Source organism: Mesoplodon bidens, assembly GCF_964165515.1.
Source record: "Mesoplodon bidens genome assembly, chromosome: 9".
Taxonomy (NCBI): domain Eukaryota; kingdom Metazoa; phylum Chordata; class Mammalia; order Artiodactyla; family Ziphiidae; genus Mesoplodon; species Mesoplodon bidens.
In genome coordinates, this window is record NC_138166.1 from 93,502,431 (window position 1) to 93,529,306 (window position 26,876).

A 26,876-nucleotide genomic window follows, 5' to 3' on the forward strand; every position below is an offset into this window, starting at 1 on the left:
TAAAAAGAAATATGTAATATGATGATCCCAGCTGGTAAGGTTTTCCTCTTTACCTCTTTCTCTCTCAAACATTTCTCAGCAGGCTAGATGTTTTAGGAAAGGTGTCAACTTTTCTCAATGAACCTATATCCACAGAAATTTGACTAACTGATGAACTGATCCAAGAGGCGATGAAAGAAACAAATATGCTTTGACATCTGCACATTTCAAAATGGCTCATTACACAAAACAGAAAGCCAAACTATGGGTTTTTAAAATTGTTTTATTTGGGAAAAGTGCGTCTTACAAAAGGGCAGCTGCAAAATACAGAGACCTCTGCAACGATTACTTGTTTTTGCTTAACGTGAAAGAATGAGTGGTATCCAAGGAATCAAAGCAGTAGATGGACAAACCAGGGGCATCTCCAAGTTATTTTCAGGAAATAGAGCAACAAAACGCAGATTTATAATTTCTGATCAAGGACTTCTAACAATTTAACTTTAGCTTATCTCGTGGATTACCACCTCTCCGTCCCCTTTTAGTGGAAAAGCATGACTTACTGCTGCAAACCAATTACTCCACTAGAGGAAACGCCTTAGAACATAGTTTCGAATCACACCTGTCTAACTGCAAAGCTCAGGGATGGAATGAGGCAAATACCCACAAAAACGAACAGAAAAACCCGACAACAAAACCCCTCAAATGAGGACAAAGGTTTGTCAAAAAGTGCCTGGACTAGAAAGTCTAGGAGATCGTAAAACATTAAATACAACCATGTAACTGAGACCCAGTTTGTGTTAATACGTGAGATAACCAGAGAGTTTGAACTTCTATGGCTAAGCCCATTTCCCTATTTATATAGACAGAGCTAGCCCTGCTCTATTAACAGCTACCAATATACTGCTTTGTCCTTTCAGATCTATTTGCCACACGAGGCTGAAACCACTAAACTTGAGTTTTTCCACTAAGGCTACAGACACTGCATCTATGCAGGGATGAGAAGCTTGTTACACACTCACACGTACCAAGTCTATCAGCCCTTGGGAGTCAACTTCCAACTCTGCATTTATTTTATTCCACTATATCTTTATATGTGTTCGTTCACAATTTTCCTATCAGGCTAAACACAGTAAAAATCTCAACACAGTCGCACCTGGTTCTGGTTACCCAGCAGTAGTACTTGTGTGCAATTAAACAAGAGACCAAAACCACAGAACAAGTGCACAGGGTGGGGATTACGGGGCAGGGAACAGATATAAAAACAAAGATGTGCAGAATTCACCAGAAACCTCAAGCATCCGCCTAAGTCTATAGCAGAAGGCTACATGCCACAGTTCAGATCCTTCACCTATCACCCCAATTCTTGGACCCCAAAGCAGGACCAATGCTGTTACTTTTGAACCTGGGGTCCTCAAAATTGAGTACTGGAAATCCAGAAATGCCACCCTTGAACTGTGTGAATCTGGCTGAAAACAGATGACGCAACAAACCTACACTCTGACAGTTAAATGCATGTTACAAAAAAAAACTAACTTTTAAGATTTATTTTTGTAACTTTTTTAAACAGAGAAAACAACATACTCCTTGGGGATCGAGAGGACAGGCCCTGGGTAAAAATTATTACGACAGCACCTGGAGTTGAGAGGCCTGCCTAGAAGAGAACCACGGGCACTGCCACCACAAGCGGGGACGGCTGCCGTCTGAGGCTCAGCAGACCAGTTCACACGCCCCGCAAAGCCGCTATAGATCCAAGTCATAAAAATCTTCCAGCTCATCGTGAAACAAGTCCCACTCGTCTTCAGAGTCCGTCAGGTCGTCGTCCCCACCTGCAGCCAAAAGCATAAGCAACATCTCGCCCAGCTCAAAGGTGACAACCTCTTCTTCGTAGTTGTCAAAGGGGTTGCCGTTCTCTCTTTCCTCAATGAGCTCCCAGAAGTGGTTCCTTCGTTGGGCCTGTAAAAAACAGGGCCGTGATAGGGATGGCACTGCCGAGTAGCATCTTCTATTCTGTTGTTTCTAAGGCAAAACGTCCAGCACACCAGAGGGCATGACGAACCAGACTTCTCATTTAGGGTTTCGACTTTACCAATTCCTCCCCTCTGGTTACTTGAGGCCAACAGCTTAGGCTAGCGCTTTAAGCATCCTAGCTTCTCCTCTCACAGCCCTCCCAGTTTGCCGAAGTTGGTTTCCTCCTTTCATGCTCTAGTCTCGTTCCCAGTGTTAATCTTCTCCTTCCCCGACCCCAATCTGTGTGGGACTCAACTGAGAGTGTGGGATTTCCCCTCCTTTAAAAAAACAGTGAGAGTTACCCGGTATCTGCTTGATGTTCCCACTTTCTGTCTCTGTGGCTCCTCTCTACGGCCATCGGGGTACGCATGCTTGTAAAAACAGTTCCCTCCAAATGGACAGCTCCCACGTCCTTCATCAAAATACCTGCACGCCTTGTTGCTGGAAAGGAAAATATCGCAACCCTTATTCACGGTGGATTTCAGGTCTGTATTTGACTATCATCCAGGGTTTCTTTACACAGGGAGGGATAGAACTGGTACGTCTGTTTACAGCCCTCCCCAAGGTGTGTTCTTAAACACGTGTGTGCTATTGCATGAAACACCAACTAGAAACAGAAACTGGTCAAGTCTAGCTGTTTAACAGCCCTAGAACCGCAGATCCAGCAGAGAGAAAACCTTCGAGAAAGCCCACACACAAGAACATAGGACAACTGTAACATGGAATCAGGACAAGGCAGACCCCATTCCTGGGGCTTTAGCTCTATCAGCAGTGCAGACTTCATCGTAACGCAGCCCTTTGGCGTGCACCCCAAGGACTGTGTTATAGCAAGATACAGAACAGTTAAGTGTTATCAGCGGTGACAAAATAAACTGTACTGGGAAGTAAAAGAAAGGGTAGGAAGGAGGTAGGAGTATATAATGCAGCACTGTTCTTTTCAAAGTGAACCCAAGCGACGTTGGGATCTTAGGTTGAGAAAAGGCTGCAGTGCTCATACCTCATTGCCTCCTTGTATTTCTGAATGAGTTTCTGCTTCTCTTCTTTCTCCTCCACCCAGTACTCACTTGGAATGACAAAGTTAGATGTGATCCGGCATTCTGGGCAGGACCTGGGAAACAATGAACAGGCTGCAATGCAAATTCCCCTTTATAGGCCCACTGTCCTTCAAGGACACACCCTGGTGTGTCACCTCCAGATTTAAAGACTTAACTGAAAGGCAGATGGGCTTTTCCTGAAAGGGTTCCACAGACTGGTCACACAACTGACCATTTCTTTTGAGGCAAGACAAACTCCTTTATAAATTCAACTCAACAGCTAGCCAGTTCATTAAAAAAAATAATAACTTAGGTTAAAGAAAAAAACAACAAAAGAAGACATTTCACACAGACTCCTTTTTCTTTCGTTTAAATAAATTTATTTCTTGTAACTTTGCTCTGTTTAGATTATGTACTTTTTGTTCAGTTATGAGAACAATCTTTAAAGGATGGTGGATTATTGGCTAGCTTAATGGATGGAATAGGAAAGTGGAAAATGTAAAATGTCAGGAAACATACATTCAGAGCTAGATAAGTTTGTCCTCTGAACCTAAACTGGCTAATCCATTAAACACAATCTCCTCAGAAAAAAGCACAAAGATTCTACTAACTGATACATACGGTTTCCTCATTCAAATAAAAGTAGATATACCAACTAATCTAGAAGCTAGCTGAAATACAAAGAAGAAACCCCAATTAGAAGAACCCCCAGTTTCAAGATAAAATGCATGCATTTAAATGCGGTCCATCTGGTTGAAAGTTGGCACAAGATACTAAATTCTTCCCCAAAATAGAAAGCACAAACGAAGGTTGGGGAGGAGTCTCACTTTATGATCTTGCTCTCAAATTGCTTAGCACTCCTCCACTTGCGGATACACTTGAGACAGTAGGTGTGGTTGCAGTTGGAGAGGATCCCGAAGCGGCGCTCGCCGGGGTTGGCTTTTTCGTAGACCACCTCCATGCAGATCCCACACACCATGTCCTTGCTGCGCTGCACGGCAAATGAAAGCTCCATGTCCTTCTCATGGGCCTCGATGCAAGACTAGAAAAAGTGGAGAGAGGCGCAATCAAGTCATGGAGTCACGACAAGACTTCAACTGGACAGCTAAAGACTCCTGTGCAGAGAATCAAACAGTCAGTTGAAAAGATAATGTTCCCAATACGACACTGAAAACAGCTTTGTTCACCAGTGAGTACAGGTGCACTGACATCTGGGGACTTCACGATACTCTAAAGTCAAACGCTGAGGACTCAACTTCAGGAACTAAAAAATTACCTAATTTTCTCTATCCTGCAACTCAACCCCTGCTGTTATTCACACTACAGACAGTTTTTCACACTAAGTTTGTTGATTTTACTGGTTTCTAGATGGAAAATGTAATTAGGATTAAGGCTCTAATTTACAACCCATCAGAAAATAAGGGTGAAGGAAACTAACCTTTATTAGGTGACAATTATGTGCCAGGCATATAATTCACATTCAAAATACAACAGCTTTATTGAGATATAATTTACATCCCATATAATGCATTCATTCAAAGTGTACAATGAAATGGTTTTTGGTATATGCACAGAGCTATACAACCATCACCACACTCAATACTAGGACGTTTTCATTACCCCAAAGGGAAACCCCAAACCCAGAGCAGTCACTTACTTCCCCCCACTCAACACCCGCAGCCCTAGGCAACTGACGAATCTGCGGATGTGCTTATTCAGGACATTTCGTGTAAATACGTAGCCCTCTGTGACTGCCTTTGTTCACTTCGCACATTCTCAAGGTATCTATGGTGGTACAATGTATGATTATTTCATTTTCTTTTTATTGCTCAGTAATATTCCATCATATGGAGAGGCTGCAGTTTGTTTTTCCATTTTCAGGTGATGGACATTTTGGTTGTTTCTGCTGTGGGGCTATTATGAATAATGCTATGAACACTCATGTACAAGTTTTTGTGTGGACATCACATACTTTTTATTTTAAATGAGGTATAATTTACATAACATTATATTACACATATTTTAATCTCTAAGAAACACGCTAATTATAGGAAATACAGAAAAGCGATAGAAAAGTCACCCATAGTCCCATATAACCAGTTATTTTAGTATATATTTTTATCTCTTTCCTAAACCTTTTTTTTTAACATCTTTATTGGAGTATAATTGCTCTACAGTGGTATGTTAGTTTCTGCTGTATAACAAAGTGAATCAGCTCTACGTATACATATATCCCCCCATATCCCCTCTCTCTTGCATCTCCCTCCCACCCTCCCTATCCCACCCCTCTAGGTGGTCACAAAGCACCGAGCTGATCTCCTTGTGCTATGCAGCTGCTTCCCACTAGCTAGCTATTTTACGTTTGGTAGTGTATGTATGTCCATGCCACTCTCTCACTTCGTCCCAGCTTCCCTTTCCCCCTCCCCGTGTCCTCAAGTCGATTCTCTAGTAGGTCTGTGTCTTTATTCCTGTCCTGCCCCTAGGTTCTTCATGACCTTTTTTTTTGTTTTTACATTCCATATACATGTGTTTGCATACGGTATTTGTTTTTCTCTTTCTGACTTACTTCACTCTGTATGACATACTCTGGGTCCATCCACCTCACTACAGATAACTCAATTTCGTTTCTTTTTATGGCTGAGTAATATTCCATTGTATGTATGTGCCACGTCTTCTTTATCCATTCGTCTGTTGATGGACACTTAGGCTAAACTTTTTTTTTTTTTTTTTAAACAATCCCCTGAAGTAGGCACTGCTCTCGCAAATATATACAGGGGTTTAACCTGCTACATCACACAGCCAATACGCTGAGAAGGCAGAGGTCAAACCACACTCCACTGCTTCACCACCACCCACAGCCAAAGTAAGTTTGTTAAAAGAGATGAGTATGATTAGAAGCAAAATCTGCTCCAATAAATATAAGGTTTTTAATACAGGGTCTTCCCCCCCCAAAAAAAAATTCATGCAGCAAATGGGCTTAGGAAACCATAGTTTGAAACTTTCATCCATCGCTGATGAGAATGTAAAACAGTGCAGTCACTGTGGAGAAAGCCTGGCAGTTGCTCAAAATATGAAGCATAGAGTTACCATGTGACCCAGCAACTCTATTCCAAGGTAATCAAGACATATGTCTACAAAAATTTACACACGAACGTTCATGGCATTATTCATAATAGCCGAAAGGTGAAACAACCCAAATGGAAAAACAAAATGTTGTACAGCCATACGGAGGATTATTACTCAGCCATGAAAAGGAATGGAGTACTGATACACACTCCAACACAAATGAATCCTGAGAACATGATGCTAATCTTTTAGCCAGTCACAAAAGGCCACATATACAAAATGACCAGAACAGGGAAATCCATAGAGACAGAAAGTAACACAGCTGCTGCCAGGAGCTGGAGGGAGGGAAGAACAGAGAGCAGTGGAGCTAATGAGCCAGAGGCTTCTTTTCTGGGATAATGAAAATGTCCTAAAATTAGAGAGAATAGTGGTTGCACAACTCTGTGAATATATTAAAAACCAATGAAATGTGCATTTTAGAAGAGTAAATTGTATGGAATGTGAATCTCAGAGAAGCTGTTATTTTAAAAGAGAAGAAAAAGGAAAAAAGGCCCAGAAGTCTGAGGTTCTAAAGCACAATTTTCTTGATAAAGCAGTCAAGAAGCCTAGGAAGGAAAACATCCCTAACTTAATGATAATCACCATTCAATTCACCAAACGTTTCTTTGAAATGAACTGACAATGTTGTGAAAAGGAAAATATAGTTCTCACACCTATTAACAGAATATCTTCCTTAAGACTTACTTTTATATGTTGTGATCTTTGGGCAGCATCCATTGGATGGAGGACCTGCAGGCCACACATATCACACGAGTCTCCGTGGAGATACACACAGTTCTCCCCATATCGGCACTCTCCCACTGCAGCATAGGGGCAGAGCTGCTTCTTTGTTTCCACTGCCGTCTGCTCCTTCTCTGATTCTTCCTTGGTCACTGAGCCCTGCAGGGGTGCTTCGGTGGAGGAAGGGGCGGCTGAAAACGTTGAAGAGTGTGGTAAAGGTCCAAACCGACAAGGCAGAGACATAAACTATAAATAAGGGAACTGAGAAACTAACTGAAAAGAACTTCAATTAAACTCCACAGCAGTCTATTGAACTAATTCCCTTACTCTTGAAAGAAATGAATTTCTTCTGATACTGACATTTCCAAGATTAGCTTTGTTTTAAAATTTTTTAAAAAAACCTTTTTCCGTATTTCTTGTGCAACTGTATTGATTAAAGGAGAGAGGCTTGGGATTCCCCGGTGGCACTGTGGTTAAGAATCTGCCTGCCAATGCAGGGGACACAGGTTCAAGCCCTGGTCCGGGAAGATCCCACATGCCGCAGAGCAACTAAGCGTGTGTGCCACAACTACTGAGCCTGTGCTCTAGAGAGCCCGTGCTCCGCAACAAGACAAACCACTGCAATGAAGGGTAGCCCCCGCTCACCGCAACTAGAGAATGCCCGTGCGCAGCAATGAAGACCCAATGCAGCCAAAAATGAAAAATTTAAAAAAAGAAAAAAAAGAGAGAGAGCGAGCCTTCAGTTTTTCAAAACATTCTAAATTCATTACTATTGGGATTCAAAATATGACTAAATATGAAGATTGGAAGCAGGAAGCTTGTGAAAACTCAGCTAATTGATGAACTACTCTCTATCCCTCTAACTTGTTATTATTCTTCAAAATACTCACTACGGCCACAGTAGGGCTGCCCAGGAACAAACTCAATGGCATTCACCCAGTCTTCTGAACCCGCTCCTACAGTTGAAAAGTTTGAATTTCTTGTCTCAGCTTCGCCCATATTCATTTCAACAATCGGTCCAACTACTGATGAGAGACTTGAGGAAGCAGCAAGGGGTGACTTTGCAGTTAGATCTGTAGCAGTTGCTTCTTCCTGTTTCAGTGGCTTGCTGTGTTCATATCTTAAAAATAAAATAAAATAAAATTTAAGAAGTCGGCAGTCACTGTCTAACCAGAAGCCTCTAGATGGAATATATTCCCTATCCTGTCCTTGGGTTCTTTTCAAACTACTGTGCCTATGAAACACGTGGAAAACTGTTAAAAGGCAGATACCTAATTTCGAAGTCTGGGTGCAGCCCAGAGTGTTGCGTGTCTAACCAGCCCTCACGCATGCAGTGCTGCTGCTCCAGGGACCAGTGTGAGCAGCAAGGCCATAAACCAGGGGTCAGCAAACTTAAAGAGTCAAATATACACAGACTCGGGGCTCTGCAGGTCATACTGCCCACGTTACAACTATTCAACTCTGCAGCTGTGGTTCAAAAGCAGCCAGAGGGGGCTTCCCTGGTGGCACAGTGGTTAAGAATCCGCCTGCCAATGCAGGGGACATGGGTTCGAGCACTGGTCCGGGAAGATCCCACATGCCGTGGAGCAACTAAGCCCGTGAGCCACACCTACTGAAGCCCGCAGGCCTAGAGCCCGTGCTCTGCAACAAGAGAAGCCACCGCAGTGAGAAGCCCGTGCACTGCAACAAAGAGTAGCCCCCCGCTCGCCGCAACTAGAGAAAAGCCCGCGCGCAGCAACGAAGACCCAACGCAGCCAAAAATAAATAAATAAAATAAATAATTTTTTTTTTAAAGCACCCATAGGCGTTATCTAAATGACGATGCGTGCTGTGTTCCAGTAAAATTTACAAAAACAGCCTTTGGTCAGGTTTGCCCTACAGGCCTTATAGTTCACCTACCCATGCTGTAGAACATCTATTACCCTTCAAATTCCACTCTAATTAGGAGTTTCAGACAGTTGACTACCGTTCCCATGGCAAGTCTGCTAAAGAGATTGTGCAGCCAAAATTAACATTGATTAAGAAAGCAAGGCTGACACTCAAAAATTCAACAAATATGTGAAACATTTTACCAACACATAAAATTCTCCCAATATTAAAACGCAGAGATAGTATTTACAAAATATGCAGTGTGTATTTTCTTTTCTCACATCCATCCATTCACCTAATTTTCTTTTCTAAATTCTTACCCTACGTATCTCCTGATTGCTTTTCATCTGTAAAATTATCATTGACCCTTATCCCCAAATACAGAAAAAAAACTATTTATATCCTTTAAGAAGCACCTTGCTGCCTGAGAAAATCCTCACAATTCTTTGAACATTTTATGCTGAGAGATTCACCCAGACACAATAAATTAATTATGAATGCAGTACATAAACTGTGTTATAACATATAGTATGTATCTAGCAGTTGTAATTAATTAGTTAACTGGGCAGTACTAACCATGGGTCATCTGTGTTATAGGTGTCTGTGTTTACATCTAAAGAAGAGGTAAAACTTTAACTAAAGACTGTCCTTTAGCTTATGGCAAACATTTGCTGAGCTGGTCTTTATCCTATATTATCTCAAATCTTCCTATTCCTACTCCTAAGCATTAGGTAACCTACTCTGCTTTGCAGTACAAGTAATTTGAGTATCCTGATATCAGCTACAAAACCCAGTGCATTTATCCCACCGACTGGAATTATGCCAGCTGAAGATCAGAAATATGCTCTCTCACTTGTACCACCACACTTCATCATCAATAAACTATGAGAAAGTATTCTTTCATTTTATTTTATTTTATTTTATTTTTTTGCGGTACGCTAACCTCTCACTGTTGTGGCCTCTCCCGTTGCGGAGCACAGGCTCCGGACACACACAGGCTCAGCGGCCATGGCTCACGGGCCCAGCCGCTCCGCGGCATGTGGGATCTTCCCGGACCGGGGCGCGAACCCACGTCCCCTACATCTGTAGGCAGACTCTCAACCACTGAGCCACCAGGGAAGCCCTTCTTTCATTTCATAGATGACGTGTAAGTAGTGCTCTAGATCTAATGTGACTCCAAATCCACCCTGTACAAGAGAGCAGCCATTAGCCATATCTAGCTATTTATGCTTAAATAACATTTAAAACTCAGTTCCTTGGTCCTGGCACTAGCTACGTTTTCAAGTGTTCAATAAGTAGTCACACGTAGCTAGGGGGTCACCTTTTTGGGCATTCACACTATCAGACAAAGTTCTATTAAACAGCACTGCTCTGAAGTTTGTTTCAGAGCCTTAAGGAACCTTAGAAATCTATCCCCAGATCCTCACATTTTAACTGCTTTCACTGCCTTTAAGTTAGAAAAGAACCCGGGTTTCAGAATTAAGACAGGCTTGAATTTAAAATGCCAGCTTCACCAATAGAGAAAGCCTTCAGGGCTTTAGGAAAGTTTTAAAGGATTAAATAAAACTAAATGGCAAGATACATAAAGGGTCTAAGAAGTAGATATGACACCCATATTTTAGTTCTCTTTCTTTCCCCTTTGCCTTATTCATTTCAAGAATTTCAGGGTAAATGACTCAAAAAAAAACAACTTAAAAGATAGGACTTGAATGCTTACCACCATCTATCAAATTGCAAACACTACAAAGTTTTTGAAAGGAGTGAATTTTGGTTTTAAGGAACATTTATCAAGGAATCAATAAGGTATAAATAAAATTTTTGAAAGCACAGAATATTAGCAAGAAAGTTCACATCTGTAAATAGTGCAGAATATATCTATATAAAATACACTTCTGAAGTAAAAATTTGTGAGTAAGCACTAGGAAAGGTAGAGTACAAATAAGAAAGAATAAAGCAAGAAAGAAAAAGACAAAGGCAAAAGCAATACACCCATTCTGAAAGGAGTTTACTAAAAACTAATGGTTCAGTGAAGCATGGAGCTCTTCGCCGAACAGGGACCGGCCACCTAAGGCCCTCGAGCCAAACCCAACGGGAGCTAGTAATGGTTTTTGGCATTTTTAAATAGTTGGAAAAAAGATCATTTTATGACACGAAAAGTAATTGAAATTAAAATTTCAAGGACTTCCCTGGGGGGTCCAGTGATTAAGATTCTGCACTCCCAACGCAGGGGGCATGGGTTTGATCCCTGCTCGAGGAACTAAGATCCCACATGCCATACAGCATGGCCAAAAATAAAACTAAAAAAATAAAATAAAATAAACTCTCAGAAATGTTTAAATTAATTAACTAATTAAATAAAATTTCAGTGTCCCAAAATAAAGTTTCATTGGAACACAGCCACATCTATTAGCTTATGTATTTATCTAGGGCTGTTTTTGGACTACAAGAAACTGTATGGCCTGCCCAGCCACAAATATTAATTCTCTGGCCGCATACTGAAGGTCTGCCAGGCCCCGTTAAAGAGAATTCTCACATCTATTGGATTCACAGTCCATGACAGTGGCTTTGCAAAGTTATTAATTCTTTAAGAAATTAACACAGAATTGCTGATCCTTTAAGCCACAGTGGTAAGTGGTATGTTAATACTGAGGCAACACTGAAACTAATATTGAGTTTTTCTTTCACATCTTGCAAAGAATACTCTGATACAGTATCAGTTTCTACCTAAGGAAGTTTAATCCATTTTTCTTCTACCTCTACACAAAAGACAGACACTTCTCCCTCTGGTTGGCTTGCAACTGCCCACCCCCAATCATTCTGAGCTTTGATATCTGCCTTTAAATATTTTAACTTATGGGATTTCGTAGGTCTACAGGGCAAAAAAAAAAAAAAAAAAATCCCTCCAAAGGGGAATTCCCTGGTAGTCCAGTGGTCAGGACTCCGAGCTTCCACTGCAGGGAGCATGGGTTCAATCCCTGGTCAGGGAACTAAGATCCCGCATGCCTCACGGTCACTCCAAAGGAAACAAGATCTACCATAACAATGGTTGTCAACCAAGGCAGTCCTGTCCTTTTCCCAAGTGGGTGTTCAGAAACAACAACTAGGAGTTCTAATGGCACTTACTCAGTGGGGGGCAAAGGATGCTAGATCTCCTGCAACAGTCCTGAACAACAAAGAACTGGCATCACTAAATAACAGCACCCCATTATGCAACACGGATGCAGCAATACTTATGCAACACGGATACAGCAACACTTCTGCAACACAGATGCAGCAACACTTCTGACCTGTTGGAACTAGGATATCATCTTTCATTATAAACTATTCCCTTCATGAGGAGTTAAATTACTCAAAATCCCTGGGCACTGGCCAAGTTGTATAAAAAGATCTCTACATACTAAGAGTGAAAAGTAGGCTTAAGCCCCCAAGTACAATTTTAATGAGGAAACAAACAGTCTTGGAACAAGCCACTCCATGAGATTCCTTCCTTAGCTAGTCTATAATCAAGCTCTTAATAATCACCTATATCAGCCTGTCCCAAACAATTATCACCAAACTTTCCTTTCAGGTAGACTATTGGGATGTAGGTTTCCCTAACTCCTTTCACTTTACCCTAAGAGCACTAAACCCAGCTCAAATCAGGATCATTCCCCAAAAAGGGAGCTGTATACCCTTACTAAAGAGAAAACTAAAAAGAAAAAAGCAGTTTGTTAGGTGACTTGCATCCCAGGTGAGGTCCCCCGCCCTCTGAGACCAACCTCTGCTCCTTGAGCCTAAGCCGCACCCCCCACAGTCCCCAAGGTCTTTTCCAGCACTGTGGGTCCTGAGCACTGGCCCCGCCCACTGCCCAAACCTTGCCCTTGCTTGGGCCCCACTCTCCACAGCCAAGGCCTTTCTCCCCTCCCCTCCACTTTTTCATTTCCCTCCTCCTTTTTTTTTTTTTTTTTTTTTTTACTATTGTGGTACTGATGCACCTTCTGGTTGCTGACTCATCTATATTTTTATTTTTATATTCTTCCTAAAATATCTGTTAATTTCCTAGGCTAATTTTATTTTTTACTATATTATTGGGTTTTTTTCTTTTTTTTTTTTCCACCCCAGGAGGCTTGCGGCATCTTGGTTCACGAGCCCGGAGTCGGGCTGAAGCTCCTGTGGTGGGAGTTCCAAGTCTGAACCACTGTACTAACAGAGAACCTCAAACCCCAGGGAATATTCATCAGAGTGAGGCCTCACGGAGTCTCTCATCTCAGCAACAAAACCCAGCTCTACCCAATAGCCTACAAACCGCAGTGTTGGAAGCCTCAGGCCAAACAACCAGTAAGACAGGAACATAATCCCACTCAAAAAAAAAAAAAGGAGAGAGAGGGAGATGGCAAAAAAGTATATCACAGATGAAGGAGCAAGGTAAAAACCTACACGACCAAATAAATCAAGAGGAAATAGGTAACCTACCTGAAAAAGAATTCACAGTAATGACAGTAAAGATGATCCAGAATCTTGGAAATAGAATGTAGGCATGGATTGAGAAAATACAAGAAATGTTTAACAAAGATCTAAAAGAACTAAAGAACAAACAGAGATGAACAACACAATAACTGAAATGAAAAATACACTAAAAGGAATCAATAACAGATAACTGAGGCAGAAAAACGAATAAGTGAGCTGGAAGACAAAATGGCAGAAATAACTTCCGAGGAGCAAAATAAAGATAAAAGAATGAAAAGAATTGAAGACAATCTCAGAGACCTCTGGGACAACACTAAAAGCACCAACATTCGAATTATAGGGGTCCCAAAAGAAGAAGAGAAAGAGAAAGGGTCTGAGAAAATATGTGAAGAGATTATAGTTGAAAACTTCCCTAACATGGGAAAGGAAATATCACCCAAGTCTAGGAAGCACACAGATGCCCATACAGGATAAATTCTAGGAAGAACACACCAAGACACATATTAATCAAACTAAAAAAAATTAAATTCAAAGAAAAAATATTAAAAGCAGCAAGGGAAAACAAAAAATAACATACAAAGGAATCCCCATAAGGTTATCAGCTGATTTTTCAGCGGAAACTCTTCAGGCCAAAAGGGATTGGCAGGATATACTTAAAAGTGATGAAAGAGAAAAACTTACAACCAAGATAACTCTAACCAGCAAGGATCTCATTCAGATTTGATGGAGAAGTCAAAAGCTTTTCAGACAAGCAAAAGCTAAAAGAATTCAGCACCACCAAACCAGCTTTACAACAAATGCTAAAGAAACTTCTCTAAGCGGGAAACACAAGAGAAGAAAAAGACCCACAAAAACAAACCCAAAATGATTAAGAAAATGGTAATAGGAACATACATATCGATAATATCCTTGAATGTAAATGGATTAAATGCCCCAACCAAAAAACATAGACTGGCTGAATGGATACAAAAACAAGACCCATCTATATGCTGTCTACAAGAGACCCACTTCAGACCTATGGACACATACAGACTGAAAGTGAAGGGATGGAAAAAGATATTCCATGCAAATGGAAATCAAAAGAAAGCTGGAGTAGCAATACTTGTATCAGATAAAATAGACTTTAAAAGACTGTTACAAGAGATAAGGAGGGACACCACATAATGATCAAAGGATCAGTCCAAGAAGATGTAACAATTATAAAAGTTTATGCACCCAACATAGGAGCACCTCAATACATAAGGCAAATGCTAACAACCATGAAAGAAGAAATCGACAGTAACACAATAATAGTAGGGGACTTTAGCACCCCATTTACACCAGTGGACAGATTATCCAAAAAGAAAATAAATAAGGAAACACAAGCTTTAAATGACACAACAGACCAGGCAGATCTAATTGATATTTATCCACCCAAAAGTGGCAGAATATACTTTCTTCTCAAGTGCACATGGAACATTCTCCAGGATAGATCACATCTTGGGTCACAAATCAAGCCTCGGAAAATTTAAGAAAACTGAAATCATATCAAGCATCTTTTCTGACCACAACACTATGAGACTGGAAATCAATTAACAGGAAAAAAAAACTGTAAAAAACAAAAATACATGGAGGCGGGCTTCCCTGGTGGCGCAGTGGTTCAGAGTCCACCTGCTGATGCAGGGGACACGGGTTTGTGCCCCAGCCCAGGAAGATCCCACGTGCCGCGGAGCGGCTGGGCCCGTGAGCCATGGCCACTGGGCCTGCGCTTCCGGAGCCTGTGCTCCACAACGGGAAAGGCCACAAGAGTGAGAGGCCCGCGTACCGCAAAAAAAAAAAAAAAAGGGCAGAAGACCTAAATAGACATTTCACCAAGGAAGACATACAGATGGCCAAGAGGCACATGAAAAGATGCTCAGCATCACTAATTATTAGAGAAATGCAAATCAAAACTATAATGAGGTATCACCTCACAGCGGTCAGAATGGCCATTATCAAAAACTCTAGAAACAATAAATGCTGGAAAGGGTGTGGTGAAAAGGGAACCCTCCTGCACTATTGGTGGGAATGTAAATTGATACAACCACTAAGGAGAACAGTATGGAGGTTCCTTAAAAAACTAAAACTGGAACTACCATATGACCCAGCAATCCCACTACTGGGCATATACCCTGAGAAAACCAAAATTCAAAAAGAGACATGCACCACACATTGCAGCACTATTTACAATAGCCAGGACATGGAACCAACCTAACTGTCCACCAACAGATGGATGGATAAAGAAGATGTGGCACATATATACAATGGAATATTACTCAGCCATAAAAAGAAACAAAATTGAGTTATTTGTAGTGAGGTGGATGGACCTAAAGTGTGTCATACAGAGTGAAGTAAGTCAGAAAGAGAAAAACAAATACCTTAAGCTAACGCATATATATGGAATCTAAAAAAAACAAACAAAAAAAGGTACTACTGAACCTAGTTGCAGGGCAAAAATAGAGGTAGACATAGAAAATGGACTTGAGGACATGGATGGGGTGGGAGGGCAAAGTTGGGGCAAAGTGAGAGTAGCATCAACATATATACACCACCAAATGTAAAATAGGTGGCTGGTGGGAAGCAGCAGCATAGCACAGGGAGATCTGCTTGGTGCTTTGCGATGACCTAGAGGGATGGGATAGGGAGGATGGGAGGGAGGCTAAGAGAGAGGGAATATGGGGACATGTGTATACATATGGCTGATTCTCTTTGTTGTGCAACAGAAACTAACACAGTATTGTGAAGCTATTATACTCCAATAAAGATTAAAAAAGGGGCTTCCCTGGTGGCGCAGTGGTTGAGAATCTGCCTGCTGATGCAGGGGACACGGGTTCGTGCCCCGGTCCGGGAAGATCCCACATGCCACAGGGCAACTGGGCCCGTGAGCCACAACCAATGAGCCTGCGCGTCTGGAGCCTGTGCTCTGCAACAACAGAGGCCACGACAGTGAGAGGCCCGTGCACCGCGATGAGGAGTAGCCCCCGCTCGCCGCAACTAGAGAAAGCCCTTGCGCAGAAACAAAGACCCAACACAGCCAAAAATAAATAAATGAATAAATATAAATTTAAAAAAAAAAAAAAAAAAAAAAAAAAAAAGATTAAAAAAAAAAATCTTGCAGAGACCATCTTACTACAAAGAATCGCTCATTCACAGTAGGATGGATTTCTAACACCTATTGCCCTTTTTAATATTGTGACTGACTACAAAAGACATATCTGGGTTTTTTAGTTTTGGGGTTTTTTTTGAGGAGTGTCATTGTATCGGTTTTTTCCTTCTAGCAATATTGCAATGAAAAAAATCAGCAGAGGGCAAAATGACCACTAAACTCAGATACCAGGGGTTCCATTTCTGGGATCCTTCCTGCAGTCACATGGAAAGAATCTTTTCCTTCTTCTCTACCCTTACTAGATTTCCTAAATAAAACAGATGTGAGGGCCTCCCTGGTGGCGCAGTGGTTGAGAGTCCGCCTGCCGATGCAGGGGATACGGGTTCGTGCCCCGGTCTGGGAGGATCCCATATGCCGCGGAGCGGCTGGGCCCGTGAGCCATGGCCGCTGGGCCTGCGCATCCGGAGCCTGTGCTCCGCAACGGGAGAGGCCACAACAGTGAGAGGCCCGCATACCGCAAAAAGAAAAAAAAAAAAAAAAACAGATGTGAGATAGCCTAACATCAATATCCCACCCGTCAATAATTTCTTAGTCTTTTGAACTCTAAGCATTTGAACCCAATAGTTGACACAATTCTTTTCTGATAATAGGATGCTAAAATTGGCTATGATGCTGTCAAAATATCTTACCTAGTGTGACCATTTAAAATATGCCTGGGACTTCCCTGGTGGCGCAGTGGTTAAGAATCTGCCTGCCAATGCAGGGGACACAGGTTAGAGCCCTGGTCCGGGAAGATCCCACGTGCCGCGGAACAACTAAGCCCGTGTGCCACAACTACTGAGCTTGCGCTCTAGAGCCTACAAGCCACAACTACTGAGCCCTCATGCCACAACTACTGAAGCCCACGTGCCTAGAGCCCGTGCTCCACAACAAGAGAGGCCCACGCACCGCAACAAAGAGTAGCCCCCGCTCACTGCAACTAGAGAAAGCCTGCACAGCAACGAAGGCCCAACACAGCCAAAAAAAATTTTTTTAATAAATTAAAAAAAAAACCTTAAAAATATAAAATAGGGCTTCCCTGGTGGTGCAGTGGTTGAGAGTCCGCCTGCCGATGCAGGGGACACAGGTTCGTGCCCCGGTCTGGGAAGATCCCACATGCTGCGGAGCGGCTGGGCCCGTGAGCCATGGCCGCTGAGCCTGAGAGTCCGGAGCCTGTGCTCCGCAATGGGAGAGGCCACAACAGTGAGAGGCCTGCATATCGCAAAAAAAAAAAAAATAAAAAAAAAAAATATAAAATAAAATGTGCCCAAAATTCTTTGACAGCCCCCCCCGCTTTAACAGGTGGAGGCCAATTTCTTTCCCCTTGAAAGTGGGCTGGACTTAGTGACTCGCTTGTAATAAACAGAATCTAGTGGAAGTGACAGTGTGTGACTTCTGAGAGTAGGTCATGAAAAGGTACTGTGGCTTCGTCCTTGCTGTCTCTCTTGAATCACTTACTCTGGGGACAAGTTAGCGTGAGGACATTAAAGCAGCTCTAGGGAAATGTCCACGAGGCGAGGAACGAAGGCCTCCCACCAACAGGTGTGTGAGTGAGCCACCTTCCAAGTGGTCTTCCAGCCCCCATCAAGACTTCAGATGATGGCAGCCCTGGCTGAAATCTTGGCCGAAATCTCTTGAGAGTCTCCAAGCTAGAACCACCCACCCAGCTAAGCCACTCCAAGATTCCAGACTCCAGAAACTATGAGATAATAAATGTTTACTGTTTCCAAGCTGTTGAATTTCAGGGTAACTTGTTTAACATCAATAGATAACTAATACACTTAGATATTTTCTAAACTGAGAAGATAAAGAAAAGCTCTAACTGGGACTTCCCTGGTGGTCCAGTGGTTAGGACTTGGCGCTTCCACTGCAGGGGGTGCGGGTTTGTTCCCTGGTCAGGGAACTAAGATCCCACGTGCCGCACAGTATGGCCAAAAAGAAAAAGAGAAGAAAAGCTCTACCCAATTGCTAGCAGAACCCACAGAACCCACTACTGCTGAATTGCAATTTAACGGGATTATGGTACCAATTCAATGAATGATGATAGAGATTACTTAATAACTAATCCCTCTTGGTTTTCCACCGTTCTGAGATAGATACTAGAGACTATTCTGAAGCATTTTCTGTAAATCTTGGCTTAAAATTTAGTCTTGCGAGCTCAAGTGGTTTATGAAAGTTTAGTTGGAATGACAAGCCCTCTTAACTAGTAACCTAATACACTGTTCCAAATGCCTATGATCCCATTTTCTCTCCATATTTCATACTAATAGAGAACAACTGAAACTAGTCCCAACTGGTCAAATATGAACCTTATTCTTGGTCTTTAAGAGGAAATGCTATTAACAAACATGCCTTCACCACACCCTATCTCTAGGTTTGCTGGAAGTTGCTCCTCAGGCACTATTTAAACTTAGGACTGTATTATAAACTCATTTTTTAAATGTAATACATTCCCTCCAAGAGAGAGATATGTCAGTGTGCTAACATTCCTAATGAGCACTTTTTAAAGTACTATTTTAGGGAATTCCCTGGTGATCCAGTGGTTAGGACTTGGTGCTTTAACTGCCATGACCCGGGTTCAATCCCTGGTCGGGGAACTAAGATCCTGCAAGCTGCGAGGCATGGCAAAAAAAAAAAAAAGACTATTTTAAATCTATTATTTACAAAGTTGTTGGAATTATGTATTTTACTCTCATTTTTTTCTGCCAACCTCTCCATCCACCCCTGAACAAAACTGAATTGGAAACAAATTCTTACCTGCAGCGGTCTCCGTAAATACAGTACCCTCGCTGAAAATACTTGCACACTACACCATATGGACTGTCAGAGAGGTCATGTGAGTATCGACAGTTATCTCCTTCCTTACAAACCCCATGCATGAAATACCTGTGAGACAAAGAACCACAAGTTGGTTTATAAGTCAGTACTCAAAGAATTCATGACCAATATATTCTAATAACACAGGAGCACTATACACTAGTACTACATTCTACTGTTAGTCTATCTACACAAACATGAGAAATGAACACAAAGAAAGTAGAACTAGATTATATGACCATAAAATTATCCATGATGGTACCACAGGAAGGTTGCCTATAGATAGAGACACCAATTTAAACTTTGAGGTCACCATTAATCTTGTCTCTACGGGTTAAGTCTGACTACTGCTCTCATTTTACAGTCCTACAGAGGTAGCTTCTTGTTTTCCACTAACTTCAGCCATAATGGCAGCTCTATCTGCAAAAAAATCAAAGATAAGCAAGAAACAACGTAAACCTGAACGGGTCAGACTACTGTATATGTTTCAATTCTTCGAGAAACCATTTTAATTCTTTAAAAGCCACATGCGAAAATCCAAGTAAAATTTGTTGCAAGGGTAGAGGCAAAGGGAAATCACTTCTGTCCTTCATTTAGCAGACTCTTGTTCTAAAGGAGAACATGTGTACTTAACTAGCAGTTTCCAAAACCCAAGTATCAGAGAATGACTCAGTTTCTAAGAGGACCTGGGAATTTGCTACAAGTGCAACTTTTGAGACCTCATCTCAGACCAACTAAACTGGAAATGGGGCGGAGGGCCAAGCAGCAATCTGTAAGTAACTAGGCGGATCAGGGAAGCCCCAGGGTCTTTATTTTTTGTAGATAATCCTGATCTTGTAAAGTGGGTAGAACTACCACCACCCCTTGCATCCTCCCTCCCATCACTGACTTTGGTCTCTTTCTCTTGAGCAGAGTTATGAAGATTTCATATTGGCAGACCATAACTGCCCCAAGTATGCATCTATGTACAGCTGATCCAGAGTGAGGAAAAAGTGCCTATCTCCTGGGTGTGTCAATTATCTAGAGATGGAAGGTAGAATAGCAGTAAGTGCACTCCACTTGTGCACTGGATTGAAGGATATATAGAAAAGAGACTCATATTTACCTAAAGGAGCCTTGAAGAAGGCTGCCCCAAATTGAAATGTGAAAGGTTCTATTCAAATTACTGGCATGGGGCTTCCCTGGTGGCGCAGTGGTTGGGAATCCGCCTGCCAATGCAGGGGACACGGGTTTGAGCCCTGGTCCCAGAGGATCCCACATGCCACAGAGCAACTAGGCCCGTGCGCCACAACTGCTGAGCCTGCGCTCTGGAGCCCTGCAAGCCACAACTACTGAGCCTGCGTGCCACAACTACTGAAGCCCACGCTCCTGGAGCCCGTGCTCCACAAGAGAAGCCACCGCAATGAGAGGCCTGCGCACCGCAACAGGGAGTGGCCTGAGAGCCCAGGAGCAGCAACGAAGACCAAACGCAGACAAAAATAAATAAATTAATTAATTTTTTTAAATTACTGGCATGTATACCTTCTATGTGACACAGAAAGAAAAAATGTAACATCTTGGTGGAACAGCTATAATTATCAAGAAGATCCTGAACTGCCCTAGGGTTTCAGTCCATAACAAAACATAAGAATATAGTAGTAGGAAGTCAAATTCTAACTGTAATTAACCTAATTTCAACTGTTATCAGGTTTAACTTTAACTAGGTTTGAACTTTTTTTTTTTTTTTTTTTTTTTTGCGGTACGCAGGCCTCTCACTGTTGTGGCCTCTCCTGTTGCGGAGCGCAGGCTCAGCGGCCATGGCTCACAGGCCCAGCCGTTCCGCGGCATGTGGGATCTTCCCGGACCGGGGCACGAACCCGTGTCCCCTGCATTGGCAGGCGGACTCTCAACCACTGTGCCACCAGGGAAGTCCTAGGTTTGAACTTTTGCTCAACTACAGGGCAACTTACTGCAAGCTTTGAAGCTGTCTGAGCACCACATAACACAAATTTGAGTTAAACCACTTGTGCTAATAGGTACTTTTTGACCTATAAATGAAGAGATTAACACTTAAAAAAACCCAACAACCCAACAAGTCAAATAATTTCATTGTAATCACCACTAGTATTATCATGCTTCAAAGTATCTATAAAAGTATACACACACACACACACAAAAGTATCCACAGTTGGTAATTGCTTATTCATTTGAAACAGTCTCACTGTTTGAATACAGTTGCTTACTGTCCCATCCCCAGTGGGAACTTTCACAATTCTCAACACAAGACAAAGCTGTCTATACCTTCAATATTCTTTGGGGTCAGTCTGAAGTCAGAGGTGCACATACTGATACAGTCTTAAGGCTTGATAAAATACCTGCCCCTAGAGATCGCAAACCCGTTGCTCCAAGGAGTTCGGCTCCCTGACACCTGCGTTTAAATGTCCAGCAGGATGCTCTTCCTCCACACGTGTGCAACACCTCACACCACTACTACTTTCTGACATCCATGATAGTAAAAACTGTTCCCGAGAATCCAAAATGAAAGCGTAAACTCAGAGTCACTGGCCCAAGACAGTGTAGTACGGCCTGTTGGCACCTTTTGACCAAGAGCATAATACGGCAATGACCAAGAATGGAGAGAACAGAGGGGAGGCCAGGCTGGAAAGCTAGGGAACAGATTCTGCAGGGCCTTTTAAGTCAAGTTATCTTAAAGCAGTAAGAAACCACTGAAAGATTTGAAATAAGGACATGTCAGAATTAAATTTAAATTTTAAAACACTACATTAAACTGCCTTCTTCCAGGTGATGTGTCTGGGCCAGCTGATAACATTTATGTCTAGGGACTTCAGTTGATTCCAAGTTGCAAGAGCCAGCAGTGGATGCAGCTACCAGAACAGTTAATACAATCAGGCTGCATCAGTAGTCAACTGTTTGGATCAAAGTAGTAATAAAAAGCACACAGTTTAAGAATTAGGAAGACTGTTTAAATTCCAGCTTTGTGACCCTTAGTAAAGCTATTTTGTCTTAGTTTCACCACTCTTTCAGATTTAAGAACATAAAAAACCCCAAAAACCCCACCACGTGTGCAGTAGCAGCTGCATAGTGTCTTTGCTGGCACTTGAGTTCATTTCCCCATCTCCCCTTCCACATCTCTTCTCTGCCTTGACTACATTTGTTTCCAACCACACGCTGTAAGAGGTACACACTAATGAATCGGATAAGAAAAGCAAGAGACCTAGATGTCATGCCATAAGAAGATTTTAAGTAACTGGAGTAGTTTGGCCAGAAGACAAAGGAATAGCCTTTTCCAGCACTATTCCTGGCAAAGTCAATACATGTGGGAAGCTACATCATAAACCTGGCTCAGCGTAAGGACTGAGAACTAGAACTATCCAGCAATGAAATAAGTTCCTGAGGTCCAGAACTAGCATCACCAAAGGAATTCAAGCAGACACAAATCACCTGATACTGCAGAATCAACAGAAACACTAGAATACAAGCCCTAATTAGTTACTGCCAAATACTAAGCATTATTTTACATGGTTGTTTGGTACATATGGTCTGGGTTTCTGGTTTGTTTTACTTGCCTTTTGTCTCTCAGTGATATCAACACTGTTGGTATAATTATAAACAGTCCTCACAGTGAAATCCCTTCTTGCCAACACATGTCTAAGTCTAAGAGATCATGACATGATAGTTAGTGTAAGTTATAACCTAAAGAGGAAAAGAGGCAACTCTCCCAAGAATTTCTCCCCATTTTTTTTTCTTTTTTAAATGCCACCACCAAAAAGCCATCATCCAAGTTCACCTTAATGCCAGTGTCCAGGCTGAGCTTGCCTTCAGTTAAAGGCTGGGCCATATGATTTCTATGGTTCCTTCCACCTTGAAGATTCTATGACTCCAATCAGACACTGTCCAGTAATAAAGACAAATACAATTGACTAGAATCCCCGACTGTTGTACCTCTTGGAAACGTAAGCATGGTTACCAAGATATATATAAGAAACCCCAACAGTAGCTTGTGAGAGTGTAAGAGAACCACACAATACCCTCAAAGTACTTCTAGGCATCATAACAACCTGTCTGGGGATTTACAGAAATTACAGAATATTAATTAATTTGGCACTTAATCACTTAATCTGCTGTGACATTGTTTACTGTTACTTAATTCTTGATAAGTACATGTACCCTATTTCTCAAACTAGATTGTAAATTCCTGGTGTTTAAGAACCATAGTTTATTCTGCTTTTTATCTTCTACAGTACCTGTACACATGTAGAAGCACTCTGATAAAACAGTGTCTAAATTCAAAATTACAACTTGCAAGTTACAACTTTGTTGTTTTAACCCCCAACACTAAAGAAAACTAGAAGAAGCAATAGCATTTCTAGTTCACAGCACTAAATTCTAATAAAAAATATTAAAATGGCCTGGTGGGGGCAGCATAACACAGTTCCTTGGGAAAAGTATACCTAGGTTTTCCTTAAAGGCCTGAGAATATAAACACAATGACAGAATTTCCAGAGAAATATTTAGACAATACTAACCAACAAGAAAATACAGATGATTCTGAGCAACCAAAAACAAATTTCTAACATCCACACAGCTAAGAGAATTATACCCTTGGTGAAGAAAACAGCCTTAGTCAAATTCCTAGATATAAAGGGGGGAAGAGGCACAAACTAGAACACTATCTTGAATTCTCTTCAAAGGAGATTTTGCTATCAAACACCACGAAAATATTTATAATACAGTGCATTTCTGCATTTCCTTCAACATCTAGCTCTATGTCTCTCGTAAGCACTAATGCTTATTTACTGAATAACTGAAGGAGGTAGTCCCGAAAAGATATACACATGTTCTATTAAGTCCTTTGTCTTTGCTGATTTACAAGGGTCCTCTTCTTCTTAACGAAAGCAGAGGAATCTTACAAGCACATATCAAAGTGGGTAATTTTAGGTGTGGATTTATCAAGATCAATTTAAGCATTTACTGAGTACACCAGGCACTGACTAAAGCCCTACAGATACAATGATAAACAAAACAGCTCAGAAAGCTCAAAGTTTACAATAAATAAATTAAGATATCGTATTTGGTATTCCCCTACTCAAAAGAAAGATTTTTTTTTTAAACAGGAGATCGTGTTAGTACTTAGAACAACTGAAAACAATATCAAATATTAAAACCCAAGACTTATCAACTAGCCTGTGCTTTTTTGGATAACTGTCTCAAGCAAAAGCTATAGACAGGTTTATATGAAAAACAAAAACAATAGCACATCTAAGCCTGTATCTGATACATAATGCTTCTTAGAAATATTACTCAGGTATGTAAATTTCTTAAATATATAAATCTATTGGTTCATGGGCAAGGAACTCCCACTGGTCCAGGATTGATCTGGGATATTTCAGAAACTCAAAGATCCTAAAGGTAGGCAAAAAGGAATGATTAGTCTGGTGAGCTGTTCTGAATCCTGATGACACTGGTGAGGAAGTAGAAAAGGGGAAGTAAATCAGGGAAAAGTGCCTAACAGAGGGGAAAGTAAAGCGTAGAAGTGATAACGCATTCTGGGCAGAAATGAGTTGAGCTCAGATACAGACACAACAGGATAATAATGAGACAAGTAATATATAGTAATGTCAAGTTAGTGATGGGTATTCAAGGCTAAACTATATTGAGATCAGAGTTAGTGTGTAAAATCAAGGCACTGAATAGAATTCTTAAAGAACCCACATATTAAAGGAAAACTAGTCTCAGTGTATAGATAGATTGGAACTGCAGGATGAATGGCTAGAAAATTCAGGAATGTAAAGGTTACACTAGTCCCTTTATTTTTAAAAGAGTCAACTAGCACATATAAATCAACTGTAACACTGTAGAGAAAAGAGAAGTAAAAGACTCAAATAATTGGTTCCATGAATAGGAATTTTAAAATTCTCATTCTTTGGGATACTGCACAAGTATTCTAAGGATCTACAGATGACTGATAAAAGAAGCTACCTAGAACAGCTTATGCTTTCTACATCCCGTTATTGAAAATAACCTTAATTAAACTTATTCATGCCTTAAATGTATCATGTTAAGCACTGAGAACGCTTCACTCTCGCTGTTAATACCAGGGCAGTGAATTCTGTATATTAAGAATATTTTCAAGCATTTACACATAAATTACCCCACCTAAGTGAAAACCGGCGTTTCAACTGATTTTTTCAACCGATCGAAAAACAAAAGCTTCTAGGCGCTTACTGATCACTTTTTAAAAATCCAAGTACAACATCCAATTAAATGCCCTAATCTTTTTTTTTTTTTTTTTTTTTTTTTTTGGCGGTACGCAGACCTCTCACGGTTGTGGCCTCTCCCGTTGCGGAGCACCGGCTCAACGGCCATGGCTCACGGGCCCGGCCGCTCCGCGGCATGTGGGATCTTTCCGGACCGGGGCACGAACCCGTATGCCCTGCATCGGCAGGCGGATTCTCAACCACTGCGCCACCAGGGAAGCCTTAAATGCCCTACTCTTAAACGTACAGCTCGATAATTTGTTACAGGCGTGCACACGTCAGTATAACCGTCCTCCACTAATCACTTATTTTTTTCCCAAATATTTTCATCCGACATCCCAAACCAAAACAAAATCTCTCTCCTTTCGGAGCGACGAGCTCCTTGACTCCCTAAGTAAGATGCGTGGATTTCAAAAGAGAAGCCTTTAGCCGGGGGACGGGAACGGCAGCTCGTCAAATTTAAGGCGGAGGAGACGACCCCGGCCCGGCACTCGGTTCTAAGACAAAGCTCAGAACCGCCAACCTCGATAAACATACAAAGAAGAAATAACCAAAGCTCCTGCTCCGGGTGGGGCGGGGGCCGAGAGACCCGAGACGACTTTACAAATGGATGACACGGCGGCGGGGCCCGGCAGCCAAGTCCCCTCGCCGGGGCCCGCGGCGGCGCTCCCCGGCCAGGCAGGGTCGCGGGGAGGCGACGGGCTCCAGGCGACACCGCCAACCTCCTTCTCGAACCGGCGAGCTGGAGGCAGGGGCTGGGGGATCCGGCGACAATAAAAAGGAGGGAGGAGTCATCCTACCTCTCCCCGTGCGCGCTGCGCGCTCCGCCGGGTGAGGGGAGACGGCGGGCGGTGCGGCGGCTCCTCAGCGACGCCGCGCGCGCCCGAGCCTCGGCGGCAGGCGACGGTTGACGCAGCGCGGGCGGGGAGGCCGCGGCGGCCGCGCGGACAGCAAAGCCGGCGGCGGCGGCGGCACCAGCAGCGGCACCGTCGGCGGCGGCTGCGAAACGCCGGCTCCCCTCCCACCTCCGGCCGGTCGCCCGCCCCTTCCTCCGGGGTCTCGGTCCCCTCCCCGCGCCCGGCGCCGGCCGCGCTGCGTCTCACCTGCAGGTGACCTGTTTAGTCCAGCCGCCACCGCTGCCGTCTCCCCCGCCCCCCGCCCCCAGGGACGGGGAGGTGACTGTGGGGGTAGGGGTGGGGGAAGCCGCTGCCACCGCCGCCGCTGCCGCTCGTGCTCCTGATGTTGTGGCTGTTGTTCCGGGAGCTGCAGCCTCCGCCATTACTGTTTATCCCACACAGCAATGGCGCCGGAACTTCCGGGATCACATAATTCCGGTCCGGCTGCGGAGAGGAGAAGGCGGCGAGGCGAGGGGTGGGGTGGGGAAGGACACTGAGGCGCCCGCTGGCTCCCCTCTGCCCCGCGCCGCGTCTCTGAGCGATCTCGCCGCTCGAACTGAGG

General features: G+C 42.7%; 1 protein-coding gene across 4 annotated transcripts; it reads right to left on the reverse strand.

The window, feature by feature from the left end:
• Positions 1 to 250: 250 nt before the first annotated feature.
• Positions 251 to 26,876, reverse strand: MKRN1 (makorin ring finger protein 1). 4 transcript variants are annotated; one of them, XM_081244869.1, is made up of 8 exons: positions 26,522 to 26,876; positions 19,102 to 19,230; positions 7,757 to 7,986; positions 6,831 to 7,057; positions 3,848 to 4,062; positions 3,051 to 3,094; positions 2,289 to 2,427; positions 251 to 1,932 (listed from the first exon to the last, which is right to left on the reverse strand). In XM_081244869.1, exons 1-8 carry the CDS (start codon positions 26,695 to 26,697, stop codon positions 1,788 to 1,790), a joined length of 1,305 nt encoding a protein of 434 aa, XP_081100995.1. In that variant the 5' UTR covers positions 26,698 to 26,876; the 3' UTR covers positions 251 to 1,787. The 4 variants fall into 4 exon arrangements, with proteins under 4 accessions (XP_081100995.1, XP_081100992.1, XP_081100994.1 ...); XM_081244866.1 differs by having other exon boundaries at positions 2,984 to 3,094; positions 26,522 to 26,873; XM_081244868.1 differs by lacking the exon at positions 26,522 to 26,876 and adding an exon at positions 26,219 to 26,358 and having other exon boundaries at positions 2,984 to 3,094.

Coding starts and splice junctions, on each gene's coding strand:
- MKRN1 (XM_081244866.1), bottom strand. CDS start 26,697: ATGGCGGAGGCTGCAGCTCCCGGAACAACAGCCACAACATCAGGAGCA. Junction 7,987..19,101: donor ATTTACGGAGACCGCTGCAG/GTAAGAATTTGT, acceptor TTTATTTTTAAG/ATATGAACACAGCAAGCCAC. Junction 1,933..2,288: donor GAACATCAAGCAGATACCGG/GTAACTCTCACT, acceptor TGTTTTTTACAG/GCCCAACGAAGGAACCACTT.